Source organism: Sphaeramia orbicularis, chromosome 19 (assembly GCF_902148855.1).
Source record: "Sphaeramia orbicularis chromosome 19, fSphaOr1.1, whole genome shotgun sequence".
In the NCBI taxonomy this organism is placed as follows: domain Eukaryota; kingdom Metazoa; phylum Chordata; class Actinopteri; order Kurtiformes; family Apogonidae; genus Sphaeramia; species Sphaeramia orbicularis.
Window position 1 is genome coordinate 15,503,297 of NC_043975.1, and position 22,565 is coordinate 15,525,861.

Here is a 22,565-nt window from a genome sequence, read left to right on the forward strand (position 1 = left end):
CATTTTGGTCATATCATCAAATTTGGTTTAAAAGTGCTCCAGATAATTAGAAACGTCCATCTAATAATTTCCTGAGGTGTTTCAAGGTGATTCAACCCTTTATTCCAAAATTCATCGGAGACCTCTGGTTGTCAATTGGTAAGGCTATATAGTATGTGCTCCAAAAATGGTCATTTTGGTCATATCATCAAATTTGGTTTAAAAGTGCACCAGATACTTAGAAACATCTATCAAACAATTTCATGAGGTGTTTCAACTCTTTATTCCAAAATTCATTGGAGACCTCTGGTGGTCAATTGGTATGTGCTCCAAAAATGGTCATTTTGGTCATATCATCAAATTTGGTTTAAAAGTGCACTAGATAATAAGAAACGTCTATCTAATAATTTCCTGAGGTGTCTGAAGGTGTTTCAACCCTTTATTCCAAAATTCATCGGAAACCTCTGGTGGTCAATTGGTAAGGCTATAGTATGTGCTCCAAAAATGGTCATATCATCAAATTTGGTGTAAAAGTGCACCAGATAATCTATCCAGTCTATCTAATAATTTCCTGAGGTGTTTCAAGGTGTTTCAACCCTTTATTTTAACATTTGCCAGTGCCCTCTAGTGACAGTGGTAAGGCTACAGTATGTGGTCCAAAAATGGTCATTCTGGTCATATTACCAAATTTGGCCAAAAAGTTCTCACGATAATTACTAACATATCCATTCATTTATTGATGCGTTGACATGCTTCCAGTCTATCTTCCATATTTGTCAGTGTGCCCTCTGGTGGTCACATGGTAAGGCTATAGCATGTGGTCCAAAAAAATGGTCATAATTACTGGTGTCCGTCTAATCATTCCTTGGGGTTTTTGAAGGTGTTTCAACTGGTGGACATTATACTTACTGTAGCTAACAGCGTTGTTTCCCACTCTTTCAGTCTATTGGCAGTAAGTGTTTTTACTCACAATTTTAATCCCCACAACTTTGTGTAAACTAGTTCAGTAGTGCTGTTAGGTCATGATGTTAGACTAATAACATGTGCAGGTTGTGTTCAGCTGCAGATGCCCATGAATGATTGCCAACCACAGGGTAAGTCTAGTCCCAGTAGGTGCATCAGAGACATCCACGTTTATGTATGAACTGAAATTACTGACTTGACTGAAACTGTTAAGCTCATTTTGCCACAGTCCATTGTTCTATATAGTTTGACCATCTTTACCATGACGTACTGTCGAGTTATTTAAAGGTATGGTGGACTGCTAGAAATTTACCGTAGTGCTGGTTTACATTTCGGCAGGACTGTTATTTTCTTCAAGCTTCCTCCCCACAGTTAAGCTTAGAATATTGATTGTTGACAGATTTAAAAAAGGAATTCAGATGTGCCCTAGTGTTTGTTAAATTGAAGAGAATTCATAAAACAGGATTTGTTTGATTGTTAGGTTTTGGCAGAAAACTGGCACCCACTTTCCCCTAAGGGATAGTGTTTTACAGGCAGGTGCACTGCTTTTCAGATCTGTTTACATTGTAGTCTTTCCTGTAATCACTCCTCCTGTTTGTTTTTAATTTTTTTAATGTTTTTGGCAGGGTATTAGCTCCATAGTCATGTTCTTTGCTGTTTACCAGAGTCCCACAAGGGGAGTATCAGAAAATAGGGTGAAGACCACTGGGAGCTGAGAAGTCTTGGAAACGAGTGAGTCAAGCTGTTTGTTTCGTAATTAAAAGGAAGCTGATAGTGTTCAAAGGAAGCATTTCCAGCACTGGCCTATACAGGCTTCCTGGAACCAGCCTGACCACACTGTGTGGAATGCACACTGAAGCCCTCTGTGTCCCCGTTCACTGTTAACTCTTCGCCAGCCACATGATCGACTTTGATATGCAAGAGCTAACAAAGAATTCTTCAGACAGTTTGACTTTGCCCAGCGGAGAAGGCTTTTTACTCAAAGGAATACAAACTAAGCAACTATGCATTTTAAATAAATTTATAAAAAAAAGCATTTTTATACCCACTGAAGCAGAACAAACACCTATCACTTGTTTTTCCTCATGTAACATAGAATACAATCTGAATAGACTTTTTTTAGTAGCCTGAAACGGAAGAAAAAGAATCAAGCAAAACAGACTCAAAGGTAACAAACAGCCAAATGATGACAGAGGAGAGCAAACGAAAGAAACATTAAAAAGAAACTAAGGGTTAAGTGCAGCACTGGTCAGAATCATATAGCGTAGATTCAGTCTAAATTTTCTTCAGTTCCATATTCAGATAATCTGCTCACTGTCTCTAGATCCGTAACATGCAAGCTGGATGAAGCATATGGTCAAATACGCATGGGAATATACTTTTTTTTTCTCTCATAGGGTATTTGTAAAATATGAAAAATCTGATGTACAGTAATAAAGAAATTGCATGAATGAGCAGAAAAACAGAACATCCACTCCATAGATAGTGTTTTCTTCAAAGGAAAAAGAAGACTACATTCATTTCACTGAACAGAGTCCACATACAAAACAAAAAGGATCCCAAAATACCAGGTGATGTTTCAATGTTCATAGAGCCCACTTATAGCTTTTAGTATCTTAGTTATTACTAGACAAGTGTCTGTGCCTTAGGAGACGGAGAAACACTTAAAAAGATCCAAAGATACACTTGTACAACGGAATACTGCATATCTACTCACAACGTGGTTAGGTAGGTCAACATGGAGGCTAGCTGCCGAAGATGGGAATGTCCACACGTACACAACGCTTTCCCTTTGCCCAATACACTACTGTTCACTTTTCTTTTCTATCCCACTCATTTCATAAAGCGCTTGTCTGTCTGCAATGCTACCGGGATGGCCAATGTCGACTCTTTGTCGCCCCACTGCACTCTGGGAAGGCAAAGATGAGACGTTGGTAAGTAATTTCTCTTGAGTTTTGTCCCCAATGTGCTTCTTGGCGCCATCTGGGTCTCAAATGTCGGGGATTCACAGCAACTTTTCTTTGATTTTCAATTTGGTCTTTAGTTTTTGCATCGTGTTCTTTAATACTACGGAAGAGGAAGTTGGTAAGGGTTGGGGGGGTGGTGGAGGGTTGCACATTCTGAAGTTTCCACATCTCTTCTCTTTTTGGCACCTTGGAGAACATGATAACCAGGTTAAGATGGAGGGCTGAGAATGTGGAAGGTGTGAGGCTCCATGGAGAGAAGGGTCAGGGGTCAGGATGCCGAGCTACTTGTCGCTGAGCTGTTCACTGACCCCTCCCTCTACGGCTCTGTCCGTGTTGTTGCTGCTGCCGTTGTTGGTGGAGGCCTCGCCTTCGTCTTCCTCCTCTTCTGTTTTGGCCCGTTTGGACAAGGGCTGGTCTTGCAGTTCACCGTTCTGCCTCTTGGTGGGGAGGGAGGCGGAGGCGGAGGCATGGGTTGCCAGGAGGTGGAGGGGGTTGGCAACGGCTGCAACAGGAAAAGGAATGAGAAATCAGGTGGTATAGTTTGTACGTTTCCATGCACAGCTGAGCCAAGCTATAACTGCAGCTCCGCTAAACCGCTGAATTGGACTGTTGTCTTTGTCCCAGTCTACCAGGACAGGAGTGAAATCGATTTATTGTTTAAATCATGATATCTCCACTACGATAGGTGGCAATATGCACTCTTTTAACTTGATAACCTACACCACCACAGAACACAACAACAGTCAACAGTGAGCTACCAAGTCGTCAATCCAGAAGTAAATTGGTGCAACGATGGACAACATTGCAAACTTGCACATAGCATACTTTCTGTCTGCTCTACTTTTTTTACACAAGAAATGCATGATGCTCAACTTCCAGGCCAAGATTTGGTGCAGAGCTTGTCCTGTTCCAGTCCAATTGGTCTGTTTACATGAAGAAGTAGACTGAATTTCAGTCACATTATCTGGGTGTTAGTCAAACTAGTGTAATTTCGATTTCAGTCAAACTAACATGTCTACATGCACTGTCATAGTCCAGTTCGAGGAGGACTAATGCAATAATTCAGTTTTTAAGAATCATGTAGACCCACTCACTAAGCAAGCTCTTGTCACATTTACTCTTACAGAATACAGAGGAAATATATTGTTGTGACTCTTGAAGTGTTCCTAGAGGTTTCTACAAGTTGAATTTAAGCCTTTTTAAGACCTTTTTAAAATTACTTGGAACAGAATTTAATGCCCATTTCACAGCCAAAATTTGTGACTCCTAGAATATAGGAAAATGTATTAATATACTCCAGTGCCTCGATTCCCACTGTTCCGAGTCATTTCTGACTGGGGGCTGCAAAGTTAGTGATAACTGGTATCTAATTTCAAGTTAAATTGTCGGGTTGGAACGGGTAGAACTGAGCAGACTAACGTTACTTTCTTTGCAGCTTGGACATTTCCCAGACACATTTAAACACAACACAGTGAACAAGTTTATAGCAACATAACATAAGACCTACTATATGAAATTTAATACCTTTTAAAGACTTTTGTAAGGTATTAAAGCAGATTTGTAAATTAAAGACTTTTAAAGACCCCGCGGGAACCCTGCTCTTAAATACATCATATGACCAATCAGCAGTTTAAAGCTGGAATGAAACACTAATGTGAAGTCAGTGATTTAGTGGAATGTGTCACACTAAGATTCTGACATATACATTAGTGGGGCACAGCTATACATGGAAGAATATGTAGTATGGTGTGACCTCTTTAATCTTAAAACGTCTTCAACTCTTTTGGGCAGAGAATATGACATTAATTGCACTAATGGCCTCTGCTCAACCCCTTCAGCTCAGGGGAGTTAAGGGGTATGAATAAATAAACTATCATGAATAAAAATGCAGCTTCATGTCCAATGGTACCCACTGACCTGTGTTAGCAGCAGTGCTGATGGGGACCAGGTGAGTCCCGTTCTGTGTGATGGCCTTTATTGGGAGCTGGTGCTGACCGAGCGGGGCCTGTTGCACGATGGTAACCGTTGTGAGCGGAGCAGCCTGAGAAGTCTGGATGATGCGACTGACTCCACCTATAGATGAGGCTGTGATGGACGGGACCGGCTCCACTTTTACTACGAACATGGACAAACACGGAACATTAAAACATGATGAAATACAACACGACAACTCAGTTTCGTTGAATTTCTTCTTCTGTTGAGCTCTGATGTCAGCAGGATGAATGTTCTCACCTTTGATCTCCTGATGGTCCCCTCCTCCGTTCTCCTGAGGCTCTGGGCTCACTGTAGCTGTAGGCTGTCCGGCGACCGTCGCCATGGTGACAGCTGGGATCTGATGGACGACGTGCACCGTCTGCATTACGGGGGCGGGGCTACCTGTCGTCGTTACGATGGCCGGTGTGGCCATGGCGTAGGTCACAGGCTTCATGGTTGTTTGAGGCATCTGGCGCTGCACGGCGATCAACACGGGTTGATTGTTGAGGGGGGAGCCTGAAAGAGGGCGGGGTCAGGTTAATGTCGCAGTCATGCCTCTCACAACTCAGATATTAATGAGACAGAGACTTAAATACAGAAAGTACAGTAGTGAATATATTGCCAGTATCATAAAGACTAATGCATTTAGTCTGACCTCACCAGGGAAAAAAAAAAAAAAAAAAAAAAAGAGTCAGAGTTAACCCTTTTAACACTGCCATTATAACACACCGCTTTGGTGTCTTCATGTTTTCTTTGCAATGAAGTGTCAGAAAATGTATTTTTTGCCAATTCTTTTGCACCATTATTTTCAGGAAGAACTTATCTTTCAACACCCGGACATTAATTATCATTATTATAAATAATAAATGCTTCAAACAGTGTGTTTTAGTAAAAAAGAAAAAAAAAAACAGACTTGAGGTATTTAGCATATCTAGTATCAGAAACAACTGTAAATGTTCATAACAAAACTTTTTGAGATAACAGAAATAAACTCAACTATTTTACATCTGCTCAAACATGTTTTTTCGTCTTGAACATTCAGTATCCATATTATGGCTTCATATTTTTTGTTATTTCCAGGCTTTTTTCGCCTGTGTGGAAGTCTCTGAAACAGTTTCTTTCTACTTGTAATAGAGTCCCACATTACTGCTGTAAAGTGCTATATAGTATCAGAAAGCTCAGGATCTCAGCTTTCCAGTGCCGTTTGAATTCTGTGGATGGCACAAATGGTTCAGGAGTTACAGTAATTTGAATGCTGGAAAGTGCAAAATGCAGCTGGAGAGATTGCTGTTGTTGAAAGTTTAATCTAGTCTGTTTAAGCCAAAACAAAACCAAAGTGTGAAACCTCAAGACCTACACTACATTCAGACAGCAGGTCTTAATGCACAATTCAGATTTTTTGGTGAGGTCTGATTTTTTTGTGTGTTTGTTCATATTACACATTAAATGCGACTTCTATCAGTTTTGAGTAAGAACTGAATGCGACCCTGAAGTGACCCACATGTGCAAAAGAGGTCCCGATGTAATAAGTGACCACCCAGACACACACTGTGTTTATGGAAGTAAATATATTATTCCTGCCACTCCCCCTCCAAGGATGCAGAAATGTATTTCAATAACGTAAAGGTCGGATAAATGCAACCTGGCCGTTCAGACTGAAGTCACATTGCAAAATATCAGATATGTATCAGATTTAGGACCACATATGAAAGTGGCCTAGGTCGGATTTGTGCTGTTCAAACTGTCTTTAACAGATTGGATACAGGTCACATATGGGCAAAAAAAAAATCAGATTCAGGCCACATTTTCCTGCAGTCTGAACGTAGCCTTAGCGCTTCAGCTGTTGGCAAAAATTATTATTTTACTTAAAAGTGCCAAACCAATTTCCAAAAAACCCCCAACATAATTCCAATGAAAAAGAAAAAAGGCAGCTGTAGGTTGGAGTAAAGAAGTGGCATTTGGAAGACAACAGTAAAACTTTCATAAAAATAATGATATAAATCGATAAGTGGAACCCAAATAGGATCTGCAACTGGTCTGAGGATATTAAACTGCAGCCCTAGTGGGAGAACTGTCTCATAGATGGGATTTAAGTCTTTTTTTTTACCAGGAGAGTTCTGTGCGAAGCGGGCCTCCTGGATGACGGCGAGTTTGGGCTGTACTGGGGCTGCAGGGGTGGGCGCTGGCGGCGGGGTCGGCTCTGACTCCATGGGGACCGGGGAGCCCTCTCTGGAGAGGCTGTCGGGGGTCTGGACCCCGCTGGAGTGAGCCGATAGAGCTCCTGTGTGGTTTGGAGAAGCCGGAGCACTCCTGGAACAGGACGGGAAAATGAGGGTGAATCTTGACATCATCCCACACATGAACAGAGCAGGAAAAAAAAAAAAGACTGGATTTCAGAGTGTGTTACCTGGATGACAGCGGTCCAACAGGGGTCCTGAAGCAGGGAACCCCTCTGGGCCTACGCTTCCTGAAGGCCTGTTCTATGAGTTTGCCTTCAGAGGCCGGGTCGATCCTCCAGAATGAGCCCTTGCCCGGCTCCTCCTGAGACCGGGCCACTTTGATGAAGTAGCGGTTCAGGGACAGGTTATGACGGATTGAATTCTGAAAAACACAAGGACAGTTATTACAAAATGGAACGAGATTAAAATGACCAATAAATCCACTTAAATATATAGTCTGATTCCACTCCCTTCTCATACAGAAACAGTATTCAGAAAATCCTACAATGAAGATAAAGTTCATATTTCTTGTCCTACTAGAGGTCATTATGGGTCAGAGCAGGGGTTACAGGTTAGAGGGCCAGATCAGGAAAATATTAATAAAATAACCTATGAATAATATCAACTCCAAACTTTTCTCTATGCTTTAGAGCAAAAAACTAAAATTAAATTAAAGTGCAAATACCATGAACAACCATGAATAACCTGAAATTTCTCAAGAAAAATAAGTGCAATTTTTTACAGTATTATGTCTCATCTTATCATTTACACATTACAACTTACTGATCACAGTGGATCTACAAAGACACAAAACATTAAGTAACAGGTATTATATTGTTAAAATTACACTTCTTCAAGACAAGTTATTCACGTTTGTTGTCACAGGATACTTTGTAAATGTAAAGATTTTTACTGTAATTTTACTTTTCTACATTAAAACAGACAAATTTAAAGTTGTCATTATTTACAGGTCATGATGATCCTACTTTACTGGTTCAACCCACTTGAGATCAAATTAGTCTGAACTAAAATGATTGTGACATCCTTGATTGTTAATATCTCACTGTCATTTTTGTATTTCACAGATTCATCCTGTGGGCTGGATTGGACCCTTTTGGCCCATAAACCTTATGTTTGATACCTCTAGGTTAGAACTTCAACGGCTCATTGAACTGATAAAAGTTTTGATGATCAATTCTTTATTACAGTGATTTCTTTAAATGAGATTGTCAAACATTTGCTCTTCCATCTGACATCTTTTTTCTTCAGGAGGCTGCTAAACATGTTTCGACTTGTGGAAAAACCCTGTCAGTCTGGGATTATAGGAGATTACTAGTGACTTTTTCACTAAATTCACCTTTTATAGAGGTAATGATTAATCAGACTAAATGTAAGATGTTGTGGAAAATGTGACATCAAAGCTCTCTATAGAAATAAGGGTACCGGCTGTTATAGATGGAGACAACAGAGAATGTGGTTCGCTTACGTCAACAAAGAACAGGCTCTCAGCACAAGACAGACTCCAACACAAACTTCATGTAAGCACACCCAGATTTTCCATAATACGCTTCAACTGTGCCAACTTTCAGCTGCCATGAACACTTAAACACACATGCTTCCAGTACATGACCAGTACATTTTACGCACATGGGATCGTTTGCATTTCTGTGGCACTCCACAGGAAATGACCATCCACACTGCAGAGAACTACTTCACATCAACAATGGAAGAATAAAACTGATGATTTTCAGTTTGATCGGAAGAATAGCGTGTTTTTCAATGGAAAACGGGAAATCACTAACAATAAACTGTGTCTTTTTATAGTATAATAAAGTACCCTCACACATCCCATTGACTCACACTGTATTGGCAGAGACAACACATGCCAGATCATTCTGTAAATCTGGACTCGTACATTTTCTGCTTAAAAATTCTGAATTCTCAGTAGTTTTTCGGATTACATTTCACATCTGAGAATACTACATTCCATAATCCTTTTATTTCTATACTTCCATCGTACAGTTTTTGCCAACTACTTTTATTAGTTTTTAGGTCCATTTTCACTTTTATTGCTTTTATCTCTGGAATGGGTTTCCACTTTCACAATTTCTAAGACCTGATGGTATCAATTTTCTACACTTTATCCCAATTTAATTGGGACTGGGTATTACTCTTACTGATTTTTTTTCCTTTTCTTTGTAATTACTGTCAAAGTTAATTACACTGTGATTCTATATTTGCCTACATTTACTTATCATTAATGACAGTTTTTTTTCCCAATTTTGATCTAAGCTTTGGTCATTATTGTTTGGTTAATTGGCGACGCTACTGCACTCATCAGTTCTGAGTGTCCTGTTTGTTTCCACAGTAAAAGCTCTTTGTAAACTTCTGTCATTATAATAATAATAATTATAATTATTATTATGAAAAATACCTTATGTCAGTACTATTCTATAAGGTCAATTTTTTTTTAGAAATTCTTCATTTTAGATATTATACAACGCAACAATGTACTTATTCAGATGTGTAAAATTCCTCAGATTAAATCCCAGGTTTAGAAAAATGCACGGTTTTAACCATTACATACGATCCTATTTTGAAAAACATGACAAAAAAACTCCTAACAAATCAGATGTACTGTCCTTATACTTCATACCTTAAATGAACTCTAACGCCTTTTAATAGTCAGCTACTTGCAGCTTAGGCACTCTGCATTAATAACCTTAATCTGGCAATCAGTGTTAAGTATGCACGCTTCATTTATTCCCACTGAGACAGAGGGGTGTAGACACTGACCTGCCAGCCTTTATCAGCTGTTCTGTAGTAGGGGTAGTTCTTGGTGATGTGGGTGTATATTCCATTCAGTGTTAGCTGTTTATCCGGAGCCATGGTAATAGCTTGGACTATTAACTGTGCATATGAATATGGTGGTTTTGAGTCATCCTGCAGAGGACAAAAAAAAAAAGAAAAAGTTAAATCCATGAGCTGTTAGGATTTAATGAGTTTCATGAAAAACTTACAAGGCATACATATTCTTCATCTAGTTTCCTCACAGGCATAAAAACACAGACACCACTTCAAGTTCATCCAGGTTCTTTACTCCAAAGTCTATGTTGTCATGTGCATTGGGCAATTTTTAGACTTCAATCAGTAACCAAAGAAGTGCTCAGGCACCGACAGGAATACACGACTCTCTGAAGTGTGCTGCCTTTATTATATGCTGACATATTTTCCAGTGTGAAGGCAAGCAGACGCACACAAAAAGATCTATTTTATCCAGTTTTCACACACTGAACTGGGCCATCCTCCTCCTCCTCTTCTTCTTCTTACCTTTGGGCTGTCTTCACCTGAGGCCTCCTTGTCGTTTTCTGATTGGGAGTTGTCTCCTATAAGGTCGGCAGCCAGTACTCGGCCTGTCCTGTAGCTGGAGAGTCCCGCCCCCCGCGGACTTGATGGACAGGAGTTTGCTGCACTATATTTCGGAAACAAATTAGAATAATGCACACAAATGCCAAACTCTGACAAATTCATCTTCTGAAGCCTATCCCTGCTACCTATGGATGAAGGCTGGGTATGTGTCACAAGTTCATCTCCGGGCTGACAAAGTGACAAACAACCAATCACTCTCACATTCACACCTACGGGCAATTTTGATTAACAAATTAATCTATTAGTGCATGTCTTTGGCAGAACCCACATTCTTTGCAACATGCAAACTTCACACAGAAAGGTCTTGGTGCTGGAATTGAACCCAGGACCTTCTTGCTGTGAAGTGACAGTGCTACCCACTGCACCACTGTACTGCCCACTCTGACAAATTGACCTTGAGAATATTAGGAAAATTTGCTATGTATAACATTCTTCAATAAAGACATATGTTGACAATATGGCAATGACAATATGTTGCTAAATGAACAAAGACTGAAGTGTGAAAATTAGCTGTACAGATCTCATCATTTCTCTATACTTTAATCTGTATACTCACATCAAATAATCTATGGGCACTGAATGAGAAAATGAAATTATTTACAACATGCTTTTATGAAATTGCACACACACACTGAGTGAAGAGATTACAAGTGGGGGTGGAATTAAATACGTTTTCTTCTTCCAACTCCTTTTTGAGCATAAATGAATGAATTTGAAATATTGAACTTGCATGTACTCTGTTGCATTGTCAGGTACTGTTGTATGCAGGTGTGTGTTGTTAAATGCTTACTCACTTGTTCAAAATAAATAAATGAATGAACTAATTGAATTTAATTTACTCCAGCTGCCATAATCTCCTGAGACTCAGGAAAGTGAAAGTTTTGTCTTTTTTATATTAAATAATTGTCTTGATTGGAAAAGGTATGATGCAGTTTTCCATCTATCTATCTATCTATCTATCTATCTATCTATCTATCTATCTATCTATCTATCTATCTATCTATCTATCTATCTATCTATCTATCTATCTATCTATCTATCTATCTATCTAATGCCATATCCTTTGCAGTGGACAGTGTTTTGTTTTAAGTAAAGCTGTGAAACTCCTGTCCTGTTCAGAGGATAAAACACATTGCTGGTCTCATGAGGTTAAAATAAAATCTTCAAATAAATCTATGAAAGCATTTTAAAAAACCTGGGGTACAAATAATTAAATACAATGAATATAGATTACCTTTTTCATTTCTGAGATTCAGAATTCTCTGTATTTTATTGGATGTTTTATGAAAAGAAATCACACTTGGAAAACTGAGAAAAGGGCTGCCAGTGTTGGCACAGATAAATACAAAATATTTTCCTTTTCATTCATCATTTTTCAGGCCGTCTCGCATTTATTGCACATGTTCGTAATGTGATGACAATCTCACCTGATGGTACCAGTGGGTGAAGGCAGCGGGCTCATGAGGTGGGCGATGTTGTCAGGAATGTTGATGGTCAGTGGGGAAATCTGGGGCTGGACAGGCTTAACCGGTGATTCGGGCACGTTCCTTGGCTCTTTCTTATCGTTGGACAGGGCTGTGAACGTGATCTTTATACTCGTGCTGGGAAACCGGAAACAACACCTGAAAAGGGAGCATTGAAATTAGTCTGGAGGGAGAAATCAGCAGAGATCCACATGGTTATTACACTGTCATTGTTGAAACAGTCAGAAAAGGCCTCCTGCCTGGCAACACGAGAGCGAAGGAAGTCTAAGTGTAGCTGTGCTCAGTTAAATATGGACAGTCACCACAGGCCATTATATAACAGATCGTGTCTAATTTATTTGTGTATATTTGGCCTGGTTTACTTTACCATTGGCATTGAAATACTGGAATGAATCATTAGTATGGTGAAAACAACAAAACTAAACATACAAGGGGCTGCAATGAGTTCACAGACAGTTCAGTGTGAGTTCTGGGATATTACAACACAAAGAAACAAATACAGACGACCAGAGCAGTGTCAACATGCCAACGGGAAACATGACGCGACGTAGACATTGAGCCATATCAAATTAACTACAGCACTAACCTTAGCCTTGTTGCTGCCATAATAACACTGTAAAAATGTGTGTACGAAGTGCAAGATAAATACATCGACTGTGTCTTGTTATAGCACTTTGCACCGTGCGTTTCAGGAGGTTGAACACACACACCAGAGGCTCAAAACAGGCTTTTCCAAACCAGTATAAAAACTGCACCTTACCCAAAACAAAAGGGAAAAACAGTGCCCCCTTCGCTTTTATGTTTTTTGTCATTTACAGTCACACAAAGAATATTACTTATTTTATTAAAAGTTTCTTGCGAGATATTAAGTGTATATCAACTGATGATGTTATAAACAGTTAAAGTGCCAGAATCCCAGAAACAAAAATCAGTGCATTCACTCACTAATTAGACAAAAATGTGAAGAATTGCTTCAGGACATCACACACACCTCATCAGTAAGCATATTTATTTTTGTCTTGCTCCTTCCTGGCTGTAAAGTGAAAATCTACAACCTGATATGAGTTTTTAGTTAAATGTTCATTGGAGGCGGATCCACAACTTAATCCCTTCACACTGCTCCCAGAACTATAAACCTGTTTCACTAATATATACAAAGTGAGGGATAATATGCTAAAGTGCATTGTTATGTTTGAAGACCTAGTTAGAGCTGGTTAATAAAAGAATATGCATTTATAAATTATTTACCAAACCGTTTACTCCTTGAGAGGATTATGGGTAAAACTGTATTTGACATCATATTATCAATATATATATATTTTTCTTTTGTCTTATAGCTTTTACTTAAGTGTTTTACTTAACTTCTTCAAGCATGTTTTGATGTACAACAAATAATCATGATAATAGTTTTAGTTTCACTTCTGCTGTTTGGGAAGTGTTTATCAAGTTCTGCTTAGTTATAAATTTGAATCACTGTGTTTTTTTATTTGTTCCATAACATCTTGGACTGCACTGATTTTTTTTTAATGTCATTTCTGATTTAAGGTTGAGAAAGCCAGCTCATCTTGTTATGCATTGTTACATTATTTTCATCTTGATGCGTTGTCTTAAGAGTCACTCATGTCTCGTGGAATCTTTTTGTTGTATTGATCTTTTTCCATCTTATGTTGTTTCCATTTGTTGGGTTTTTTACAACATTTTTTTTTCCAGTAATCTCACACTATAAATGCCTGCCTTGCACCAAAAATGAATCTTTAACCTACACTCATCGTGATATAAACAGTTTGGTCATAAGATTTTTTTAATCACATCTCCAAGTTCTGCTTCAAGTTAAAGCTGATATCAGTCTAAATAAGTACTATTATGGGTTAAGATCACCACAGATTACAATAAATATGACAGGTAGGTAAATGAAAGGGCTAATTTAACTAAAAAGCACTATTTCCAGAAAATGAATCTTAAAATTTAGGAGCCAAATTGTGATGTTTGATGTGTTACGGGACACACATAAAGTTTAACATGTTGTTACACTTGAATCAGTGGTTTTTACGGTGTTAAATATGGTCGTTATTAAGTTCCGTAAGATCTTGGAGTGTACCAATTTTGATTAAATTTTTGTTCTACTGTTACTTCTGATTTGATAAGGACAGATCCAGCTCACCTGTTGTTATGTCTTGTCATATCTTTTACATTATTTTCGTCTTGGTGTGTAGTCTTAAACTTACCTTTGTCTAGTTACATGTTTTTGTCTTGTTTCATTTCATGTTGTTTCCATTTGTTGCATCTTTTACAACAATTTCATCTCTTGTTACAAATAATCTCAGATTATAAATGCATGACTGACATAAGCACTTATCAAAATAAATTCTTAATGCAGATATCAGTCTAAATAAGTACTATTCTGAGATAAGATCACTATAAACACTACAGGTAGGTAAATGTTGGGGCTAATTTAGCTAAAATGTTCTGCTTCCTGAGAATGAACAGTATTTAAACGCAGAGTTTCTGCTCTTTGACATGTGTTTTGTGGGCTACATGTATGCAGAATAACTGAACACATGTAGGCCTTGAACACATCAAGTTCAAAATGTTGTAACACTTGAATCACCATGTTTATGCTGTTAAATAATTGTCATTTAGTTCCATAAGATCTTGGACTGCACCAATTTTGTTACGATTTTTGTTGTACCTTTGTCAAGTTACATGTTTTTGTTGTTGTAGTATTTTTTTATTTCAAATTGTTTCCATTTCTTGTGTCTTTTACAACAATTCCATCTTGTGTTACAAATAATCTCAGACTAGAAATGCATGTCTTGTACCAAACATTAATCTTAAACCTTGATTATAGATTTATCGCGATAATTATCACAAACATCAAAAGGAGTTCAAGTTAATGCAGATATCAGTCAAAATAAGTACTATTCTGCGTTAAAATCACTATAAACACTACAGGTAGGTAAATATTGGAGCTAATTTACCTAAAATGTTCTGCTTCCGGGGAATGAACAGTAATGAACCACAGTGTTTCTGCTGTTTGACGTGTGTTTTGTGGGCTACATGTATGCAGAATAATTTAAGACATGTAGGCCTTGAACACATTAAGTTCAACATGTTATTACATTTGTTTTGATTTTTGTTGTACATTTGTCAAGTAACATGCTTTTGTCTTGTTTAATTTCATGTTGTTTCCATTTGTTGTGTCTTTTACCACAATTTCACCTGTTGTTACAAATAATCTCAGACTATAAACGTATATCTTGCACCAAACACTAATCTTTAACCTTGATTACAGATTTATCGTGATAATTATCACAAACATCAAAAGGAGTTCAAGTTAATGCAGATATCAGTCTAAATAAGTACTATTCTGAATTAAAATTACTATAAACTCTACAGGTAGGTAAATGTTGGGGCTAATTTAGCTAAAATGTTCTGCTTCCTGAGAATGAACAGTAATGAACCACAGTGTTTCTGCTGTTTGACACGTTTTTTGGGCTATATGTATGCAGAATAACTGAACATATCAGTTTCAAACATGAAATTATACTTGAAACACTGTTTTTATGGTATCAAATAATCGTCATTTAGTTCCATAAGATAATGGACTGCATCAATTGTGTTGTGATTTTTGTTGTACTTTATCAAGTCACATGTTTTTGTCTTGTTTCATTTCATGTTGTTTCCATTTGTTGTGTCTTTTACAACAATTTCATCTCATGTTACAAATAATCTTAGACTATAAACGTACATCTTGCACCAAACACTAATCTTTAACCTTGATTACAAATTTATCGTGATAATTATCACAACATCAAAAGAAGTTCTTTAAGTTAACACAGATATCGGTCTAAATAAGTACTATTCTGAGTTAAGATCACTATAAACTCTACAGGCAGGTAAATATTGGGGCTTATTTAGCTAAAATGTTCTGCTTCCTGAAAATGAACAGTAATGAACCACAGCATTTCTGCTGTTTGACATGTGTTTTGTGGGCTATATGTTTGCAGAATAACTGAATACATGGAGGCCTTGAACACATCAGGTTCAACATGTTGTTATCCTTGAATCAGTGTTTTTATGGTGTTAAATATGGTCGTCATTTAGTTCCATAAGATCTTGGACTGCACCAATTTTGCTGTACCTTTGTCTAGTTACATGTTTTTGTCTTGCTTCATTTCATGTTGTTTCCATTTGTTGTGTCTTTTACAACAATTTCATCTCATGTTAGAAATAATCTCAGACTATAAATGTATATCTTGCACCAAACACTAACATTTAACCTTGTTTACAGATTTATCGCGATAATTATCACAACATCAACAGAAGTTCTTGAAGTTAATGCAGATATCAGTCTAAATAAGTTCTATTCTGCGTTAAAATCACTATAAACACTACAGGTAGGTAAATGTTGGGGCTAATTTAGCTAAAATGTTCTGCTTCCTGACAATGAACCGCAGCGTTTCTGCTATTTGACGTGTGACTGACGTGTGTTTTGTGGGCTACATGTATTCAGAATAACCGAACACATGTAGGCCTTGAACACATCAAGTTCAACATGTTGCTGTACTTGTTATAATCCGTGGAAACAGTCGTGTTGCTGTGTTGGCTGTGGTGTAGCGTCCTCATACTAACGGACGGTACGTATGGCTTGTGTTGCTTGACACAGCACGTGCAACACTGCTGCGGGAACAACAAAACAACAACACACAACACAGCCGAAATACACATTTTCTGTTTCTGTAAGCAAACTCGTCAAATATGAGCCTTACATTCGTGGGAGCTGAAGAGGTGGAGCCCCTCTTCTCTGGAACACCCCATCAACAAACACCCCGTTTTTTCCAAGACATCGGAGGTAGAATTCCCCCGTGCCTGTGCCGTCTTCTCCGGCGGTGAATATCTCGAGGTGCCGCCGGGAGATGAAGCTCGAGTGTCCCATGCTGACGTCCACCGAACCCTGCGAGGAGTTCCGGCCGATGGTCACCGACCTTTTCTTCATCAGATACTCGAATTCTCGGCCCTCCAGCCGGGCTACCGCCGACCCCGACATCCCGCTTACCACCGCCATCTTCTGAAGTATCTGCTGGGGGGTTTAGAGGCGTATTTTAACGGCAAACCTATACGCGGTTGCAGGGAATTGAAGAGGGATATTTCTATTTGTTTAGTGAAAAAGGGGGAATCCAATTTTACACAGTGGAGAATTTGGCTAGGAACGTGCCAGACCGGGGACGCAGCGGCTCCGACCCACCGCCGCGAAGAAGAGGAAAAAAAAGAGAAGCGTAGGCCAATCAAAAGCGGCCAAACGGACGGAAGTGGGGTGACGGACAAGCTTTTGGACCAATGGGAAGCGTGTTTGGGTAGGCAGATGTGTGGTGTTTACCAATGACAACAATAATAAAAATAGCCGTAGAAAATAAAGGTCGGTTGCACTGCAGGCTGACACGCAGATGGGTGGAGAGCTGCAAACTGCGGTGCAGTGATTGAAAGGACGGGATTTTACTCCGCCACACACTGGTCTCAGAAATCAGAAATAAAGCATGGATGATTTTAATTTTACGGTTTAATTTTATGTTTTATTTAAGGCTGTAATGATTTGTAGGGGTATCATTTTGATGAATATCACCATTGTGATATAGTTGCTTTTTTGTATTTTTCTTTTTTTTTTTTTATTGTTTGTTACACTTACATGAAACTCAATTCTACAAGTAGATTCCATTTTTCTATTCTTTTTGTAAAAACAAAAAATAACAATAGCAACATAACAATAATAATAATCATAAGTTGAAGGAGAAGATCATGAAGCTTAATTTCATACACTTTCATATAAGAACTGAAATAAAATCAGAATAGTTTTTATTTCCATATATGGTAAAGGGCACTTTTACGGTATGAGGAATTTGTCATTGTGACAAGTGCAAAAATAGTAACAAAAAAGTCACAAGAAAGAAATAAAATACTATTGTAGTACTGTTTAAGGAATAAAAGGTCTATTATTATTACTATATATATATATATATATATACAGCTCTATACATTAAAGAATAAAGTGAGACATATAGAAAATGAAATAAAGAATAAATACAACATAAACAATGTCACTGTTTAACTTATGAAGCAAAGCCTGAATAAATAGGTGTGAAAGCAGCTACAGGAATCTTGAGTCACCCAGGTACTGGAAGCCCTGGATGAGTCACTGATAAGAACACTAGGTCTATCAAGACAAACACAAACAGTTATATTGCTGTCCACATTACACACATGGGAGATAATCACAATAAAAAAAAATAAAAATAAAAACATAAAAAAAAAAAACTTTATTAATTAAAAAAAAAAAGTTTAAAAGGTGATTTGACAGACCAGGTAAAAACAGGAAACTCAGAATTCAATGTAACAACAGAAAGAGATGATAAAATAAAAAAAAGAGGATAAGCTGATGCAAGGTGCGCAGCAGATGATGCAAATGAGAAGACTGGCACATGAGACAGAAAAAAAAGAAAAAGCAGTAATATAAATGAGAATGATGGAAAAAGCCGGTATCACATCACAAAATAAAAGCCAATAAAAACAGAAGTAATAAAAAATAAATAAAAGTCCAAAAGTCATGTTTCATTGGTGTTCATTCACAATAAATGAATTTTACCATTTTGACCATTTTATGTGGTGCTCGATGTCAGCCATTCTTTTTGTGTATTACTCTATTTGTTTTTTGTTATTTTTTGTTATTTTTTTTGTAAATGATAAATTGAGAAAAAATATTATTAAAAAAATGGCACAGATTTTTCTTAAGAAATATTACGTTGTTTGTGTTATTCACATAGTTTCGAAGGATACTTTGTAAGACAATGTAACAGACTTTTCTATGTTGGTGAGATGTACTCCCCTGTATGCACCTAACTTATATTTAGTGATAAGCTAAATAATAAAGAGCACACAGGAGTCTTGCATGTCCAGCCACAGGTACGGGTTTATTCCACCATGTTCTATGTCACCACACATTCCATAACACCTTACCACAACACCTGCTTTATGGCAATTATCACTTTACGGTAACTATGGTAACTCTCTAGGGCAAGGGTGTCAAACTCTTTTTAGTTCAAGGGCCACACTAAGTCAAATTTGATCTGAAGTGGGCTGAACCAGTGAAATAATAACATAACAATTTATAAATAAAGTTATCTCCAAACTTTCCTCTATGTTTTAGAGTGGAAAAGTGAAATAATGCGATGAAAATGATTACATCTACCAACTATCCTTTAAAAAATGTGAATAACATGAACAAACTGAAATTTCTTATGAAAACTAAGAGCAATTTTAACAATATTATGTCTCAGTTTATCATTTACACAAGTAAATTACAACTTACAGATCACAGCAGATCAACAAAACATTTAATAACAAGCAGAATATCGGTAAACTTGCACTTCAGACATTTCAAAATGTTCATATTTGTTCAGGTTATTCACTTTTTTGTGAAATTATAGTTTGTTTTAGCATAAATACAGTAAAATGACATGAAAATGTTTACATTTACAAAAAGAAAAATTTGGAGTTGTGAGTATTTATAGGTTATTATGCTAGTATTTTACTGATCCATTTGACCCATTTGAGATTAAATTGGTCTGTATGTGGAACCTGAAATAAAATGCTAAATATCTTCAGTGTAATTTTTGCATTTCACAAATTCATCCCATGAGCCAGACTGGACCTTTTGGTGAGCTGGATTTGGTCCCCGGGCCGCATGTTTGAGACCTCTAGGGACTAAAAGGGGAGTACATCTCACCAACACAGAAAAGTCTGGTACAATAAGATAAGATAAGATGACACATTCATTCATTCATTTTCTGAACCCGCTTTATCCTCACTAGGGTCACAGGGGTCGCTTGGAGCCTATCCCAGCTACATAGGGGCGAAGGTGGGGTACACCCTGGACAAGTCGCCAGTTCATCTCAGGGCTGACATATAGAGACAAACAATCACTCTCACATTCACACCTATGGGCAATTTAGATTAACCAATTAACCTATCAGTGCATGTGTTTGGATGGTGGGAGGAAGCCAGAGTACCCGGAGAGAACCCACGCAGACACGGGGAGAACATGCAAACTCCACACAGAAAGGTCCCACCCCCATCGACTGGTGTTGGAATCGAACCCAGGACCTTCTTGCTGTGTGGCATGAGTGCTAACCACTGCACCCCCGAGTTGCCCGTAAGGTAAGATGATAAGACTTTATTCATCCCACTGGGGAAATTATAACAAGATACAAAAATCAAGCGCAGAGAAAAAGACAGGTAGGAAAACCACAAATGAGAGAAAAATGAAAATATAGAGAAAAATAAGAAATATGGTATTTATACAAATATTTATAGAAATAAAGAATTGCAATTAAAAATTAACCCTTTCATGCATAGTGGTCACTACAGGGGACAACTATTCTCTTGTATATTCATGGATTTTGTTCTTTTACTTGCATATCAGCCAACACAGTGGACGCTTATTGGTCAAAACACAGTAATGTCCCATCAGAGAGCAAACTTTAATTGATTGCCATTCCAACATTTATTTCGATATAAAGTAGCTCCTTGTTTTGGATAATCCCTTATGGTCCAACTAAAGCAAAAATTAATTTAAAAGTAAAAATGTGGGTCATTTAGCAACACTAATCTGTCAGATTGTCTCTAAAATGTCCTGTCAGAGAGGTTTCGAATACTGTGTTTTGACCCTTATGCACCATCCCATACACTATAATTCATACCACTACTGTAGCTTTCCTGTTCTCGATAAACCTGATCTGCAGAAATATATTTGAGTGTAAATAAATTGCTAATTGTTATTAGACTGTAATTTTTTTTTTTAAACAAAAAGGGTTTTTTTTGTTGCATATAATCTGAGTGAGTAATAACTAGTGTTATAGTATGTTAAAAATGTGAGAAAATATCAGATTAGCTGCATAAAAAAAAATTATTTCATAGTTTCAGTCAGTAAATGCATGTTTTTTTGCTTCAAGAATTAAATGCATGGTGTCCAGCTGAATGGACATTTTTTAACTCCATGAAAAATAGGTTCATAAAAAATTCAATCACATTGGGTTTTTTTTTTATGCATAAAGGGGAATAAAAACACTCAGGGGAAAAAATCCTGAATAAGATTCTCATAATTCATGCATGAAAGGGTTAAATGGTGTAAACATTTTAATAATGTAATTCTACTTTTTTCCCCCCACTGTTACTATGCTAATGATCGGAACCACATGGGATCATATTGGTCTGAATGTGGCCCCTGGACCTGGTCTAGATGCATGAGTCCGTTTCCTCGGTGATCCGGTTCGGGTTTTCCGTGCTGCGGGTTCGTTTACTAACTGTAGTACACCGGCCACCACGCTGTGAGCGCAGTGTCTGTGTGTGGAGGTCGGACTGAAGGTTTGGCCGCAGGTGACGGGGGTCCCACCGGGGTGACACCGCCACGGGGACACCAGGTGTTCTCCACGGAGCCCCGTCACCGCCGCCTCTCCACGATCCGCCGCCTGCGACCGACTTTTTTACCATCTCACATCAATATTAAAGGAAACGTGCTGCACCGAGAAAAGCCATGCGCCATGCCGCACGTGTTCTCCTCCAATGACGTAATGATCTGTAGCAGTGTTGCGTTCAGGAACAACAGTGTTCACCGACGTTATGAAACGTGTTCCGTCATGGATGCAGACTACAGCTGATGTCACGTTTCATGTGAATCACACATTTGTGGTAAAACTTGGCTGAGGGATAGTTTATTTCCGTAAATGCTGTAAAACTACAATCATAAATGATTAGTGATAAAATACTTTGAGTTTAAGGCCGTTAACTAACAGTTTCCAGAACTTTCATCAGCCTGAAACCACTAAGTTTGTCCTGTTGATAATACAAAATCTAACACTGGTAACTCATAGAGACATGAAATATATTTGGACCAAAATGATTTATTGAATCATATAATTCCTTGTGTTTCATTAAAGGTACAATAACATGGTGGTGTGTTTATGTGAATGGACACTGTATTATGTTTGTAAATGGTGGAGAATGAGATCAGGCCCGGCAAAGAGCAGGATCAAGTATAGGAATGGTATGGCATGTTCATGGCAAGCCAGAAGATTGACTAAAGAGCAGCAACATCTTATTCCATATATGGATGTGTTTTGGTTATGTTTTGGCATATTTGTGTACAGCCAAAACACCGCGCAAAGAGCAGGAATTTCTACCCAGAAGAAAACCCCACTTCATTTTAAAAGCATGATCAACACAAATTTTGGGTGAATTTTGGCCTCCTTTTGGCCTCTCTTTGGGTCAGTTTTGGCTACTTTTTGGCTGGATTATGGGGATTTGGGGCTTTTCTGGGACAATTATGGTGATGTTTAGGAAGTCCGCAATTAGTTTTGGGTGAATTTTGGCTTCCTTCTGGTTTGATTTTGGCTTGCCAATTTTGGGCCATTTAGGGCCCATACATCCATCCAGAACTTTGCCAAATGGCATGCCAGTTTTGGGCCAGATTTAAGCCATAATGATTTTGCTATCTGGGCTGC

General features: G+C 38.0%; 1 protein-coding gene across 1 annotated transcript; it reads right to left on the minus strand.

Annotated features, from left to right (window-relative positions):
- Window positions 1-1,889: 1,889 nt before the first annotated feature.
- On the minus strand, window positions 1,890-17,268 carry LOC115410314 (forkhead box protein K2-like). Its single transcript, XM_030121918.1, has 9 exons — window positions 16,785-17,268; window positions 11,959-12,153; window positions 10,433-10,574; window positions 9,899-10,045; window positions 7,291-7,484; window positions 6,991-7,193; window positions 5,142-5,399; window positions 4,827-5,024; window positions 1,890-3,411 (listed from the first exon to the last, which is right to left on the minus strand). Exons 1-9 carry the CDS (start codon window positions 17,078-17,080, stop codon window positions 3,191-3,193), a joined length of 1,854 nt encoding a protein of 617 aa, XP_029977778.1. The 5' UTR covers window positions 17,081-17,268; the 3' UTR covers window positions 1,890-3,190.
- Between the last annotated feature and the right edge of the window lie 5,297 nt (window positions 17,269-22,565).

Coding starts and splice junctions, on each gene's coding strand:
- LOC115410314 (XM_030121918.1), bottom strand. CDS start 17,080: ATGGCGGTGGTAAGCGGGATGTCGGGGTCGGCGGTAGCCCGGCTGGAG. Junction 12,154..16,784: donor CCTCTTCAGCTCCCACGAAT/GTAAGGCTCATA, acceptor CTCCCTTTTCAG/GTGTTGTTTCCGGTTTCCCA. Junction 10,575..11,958: donor TCACCCACTGGTACCATCAG/GTGAGATTGTCA, acceptor TCCGAAATATAG/TGCAGCAAACTCCTGTCCAT.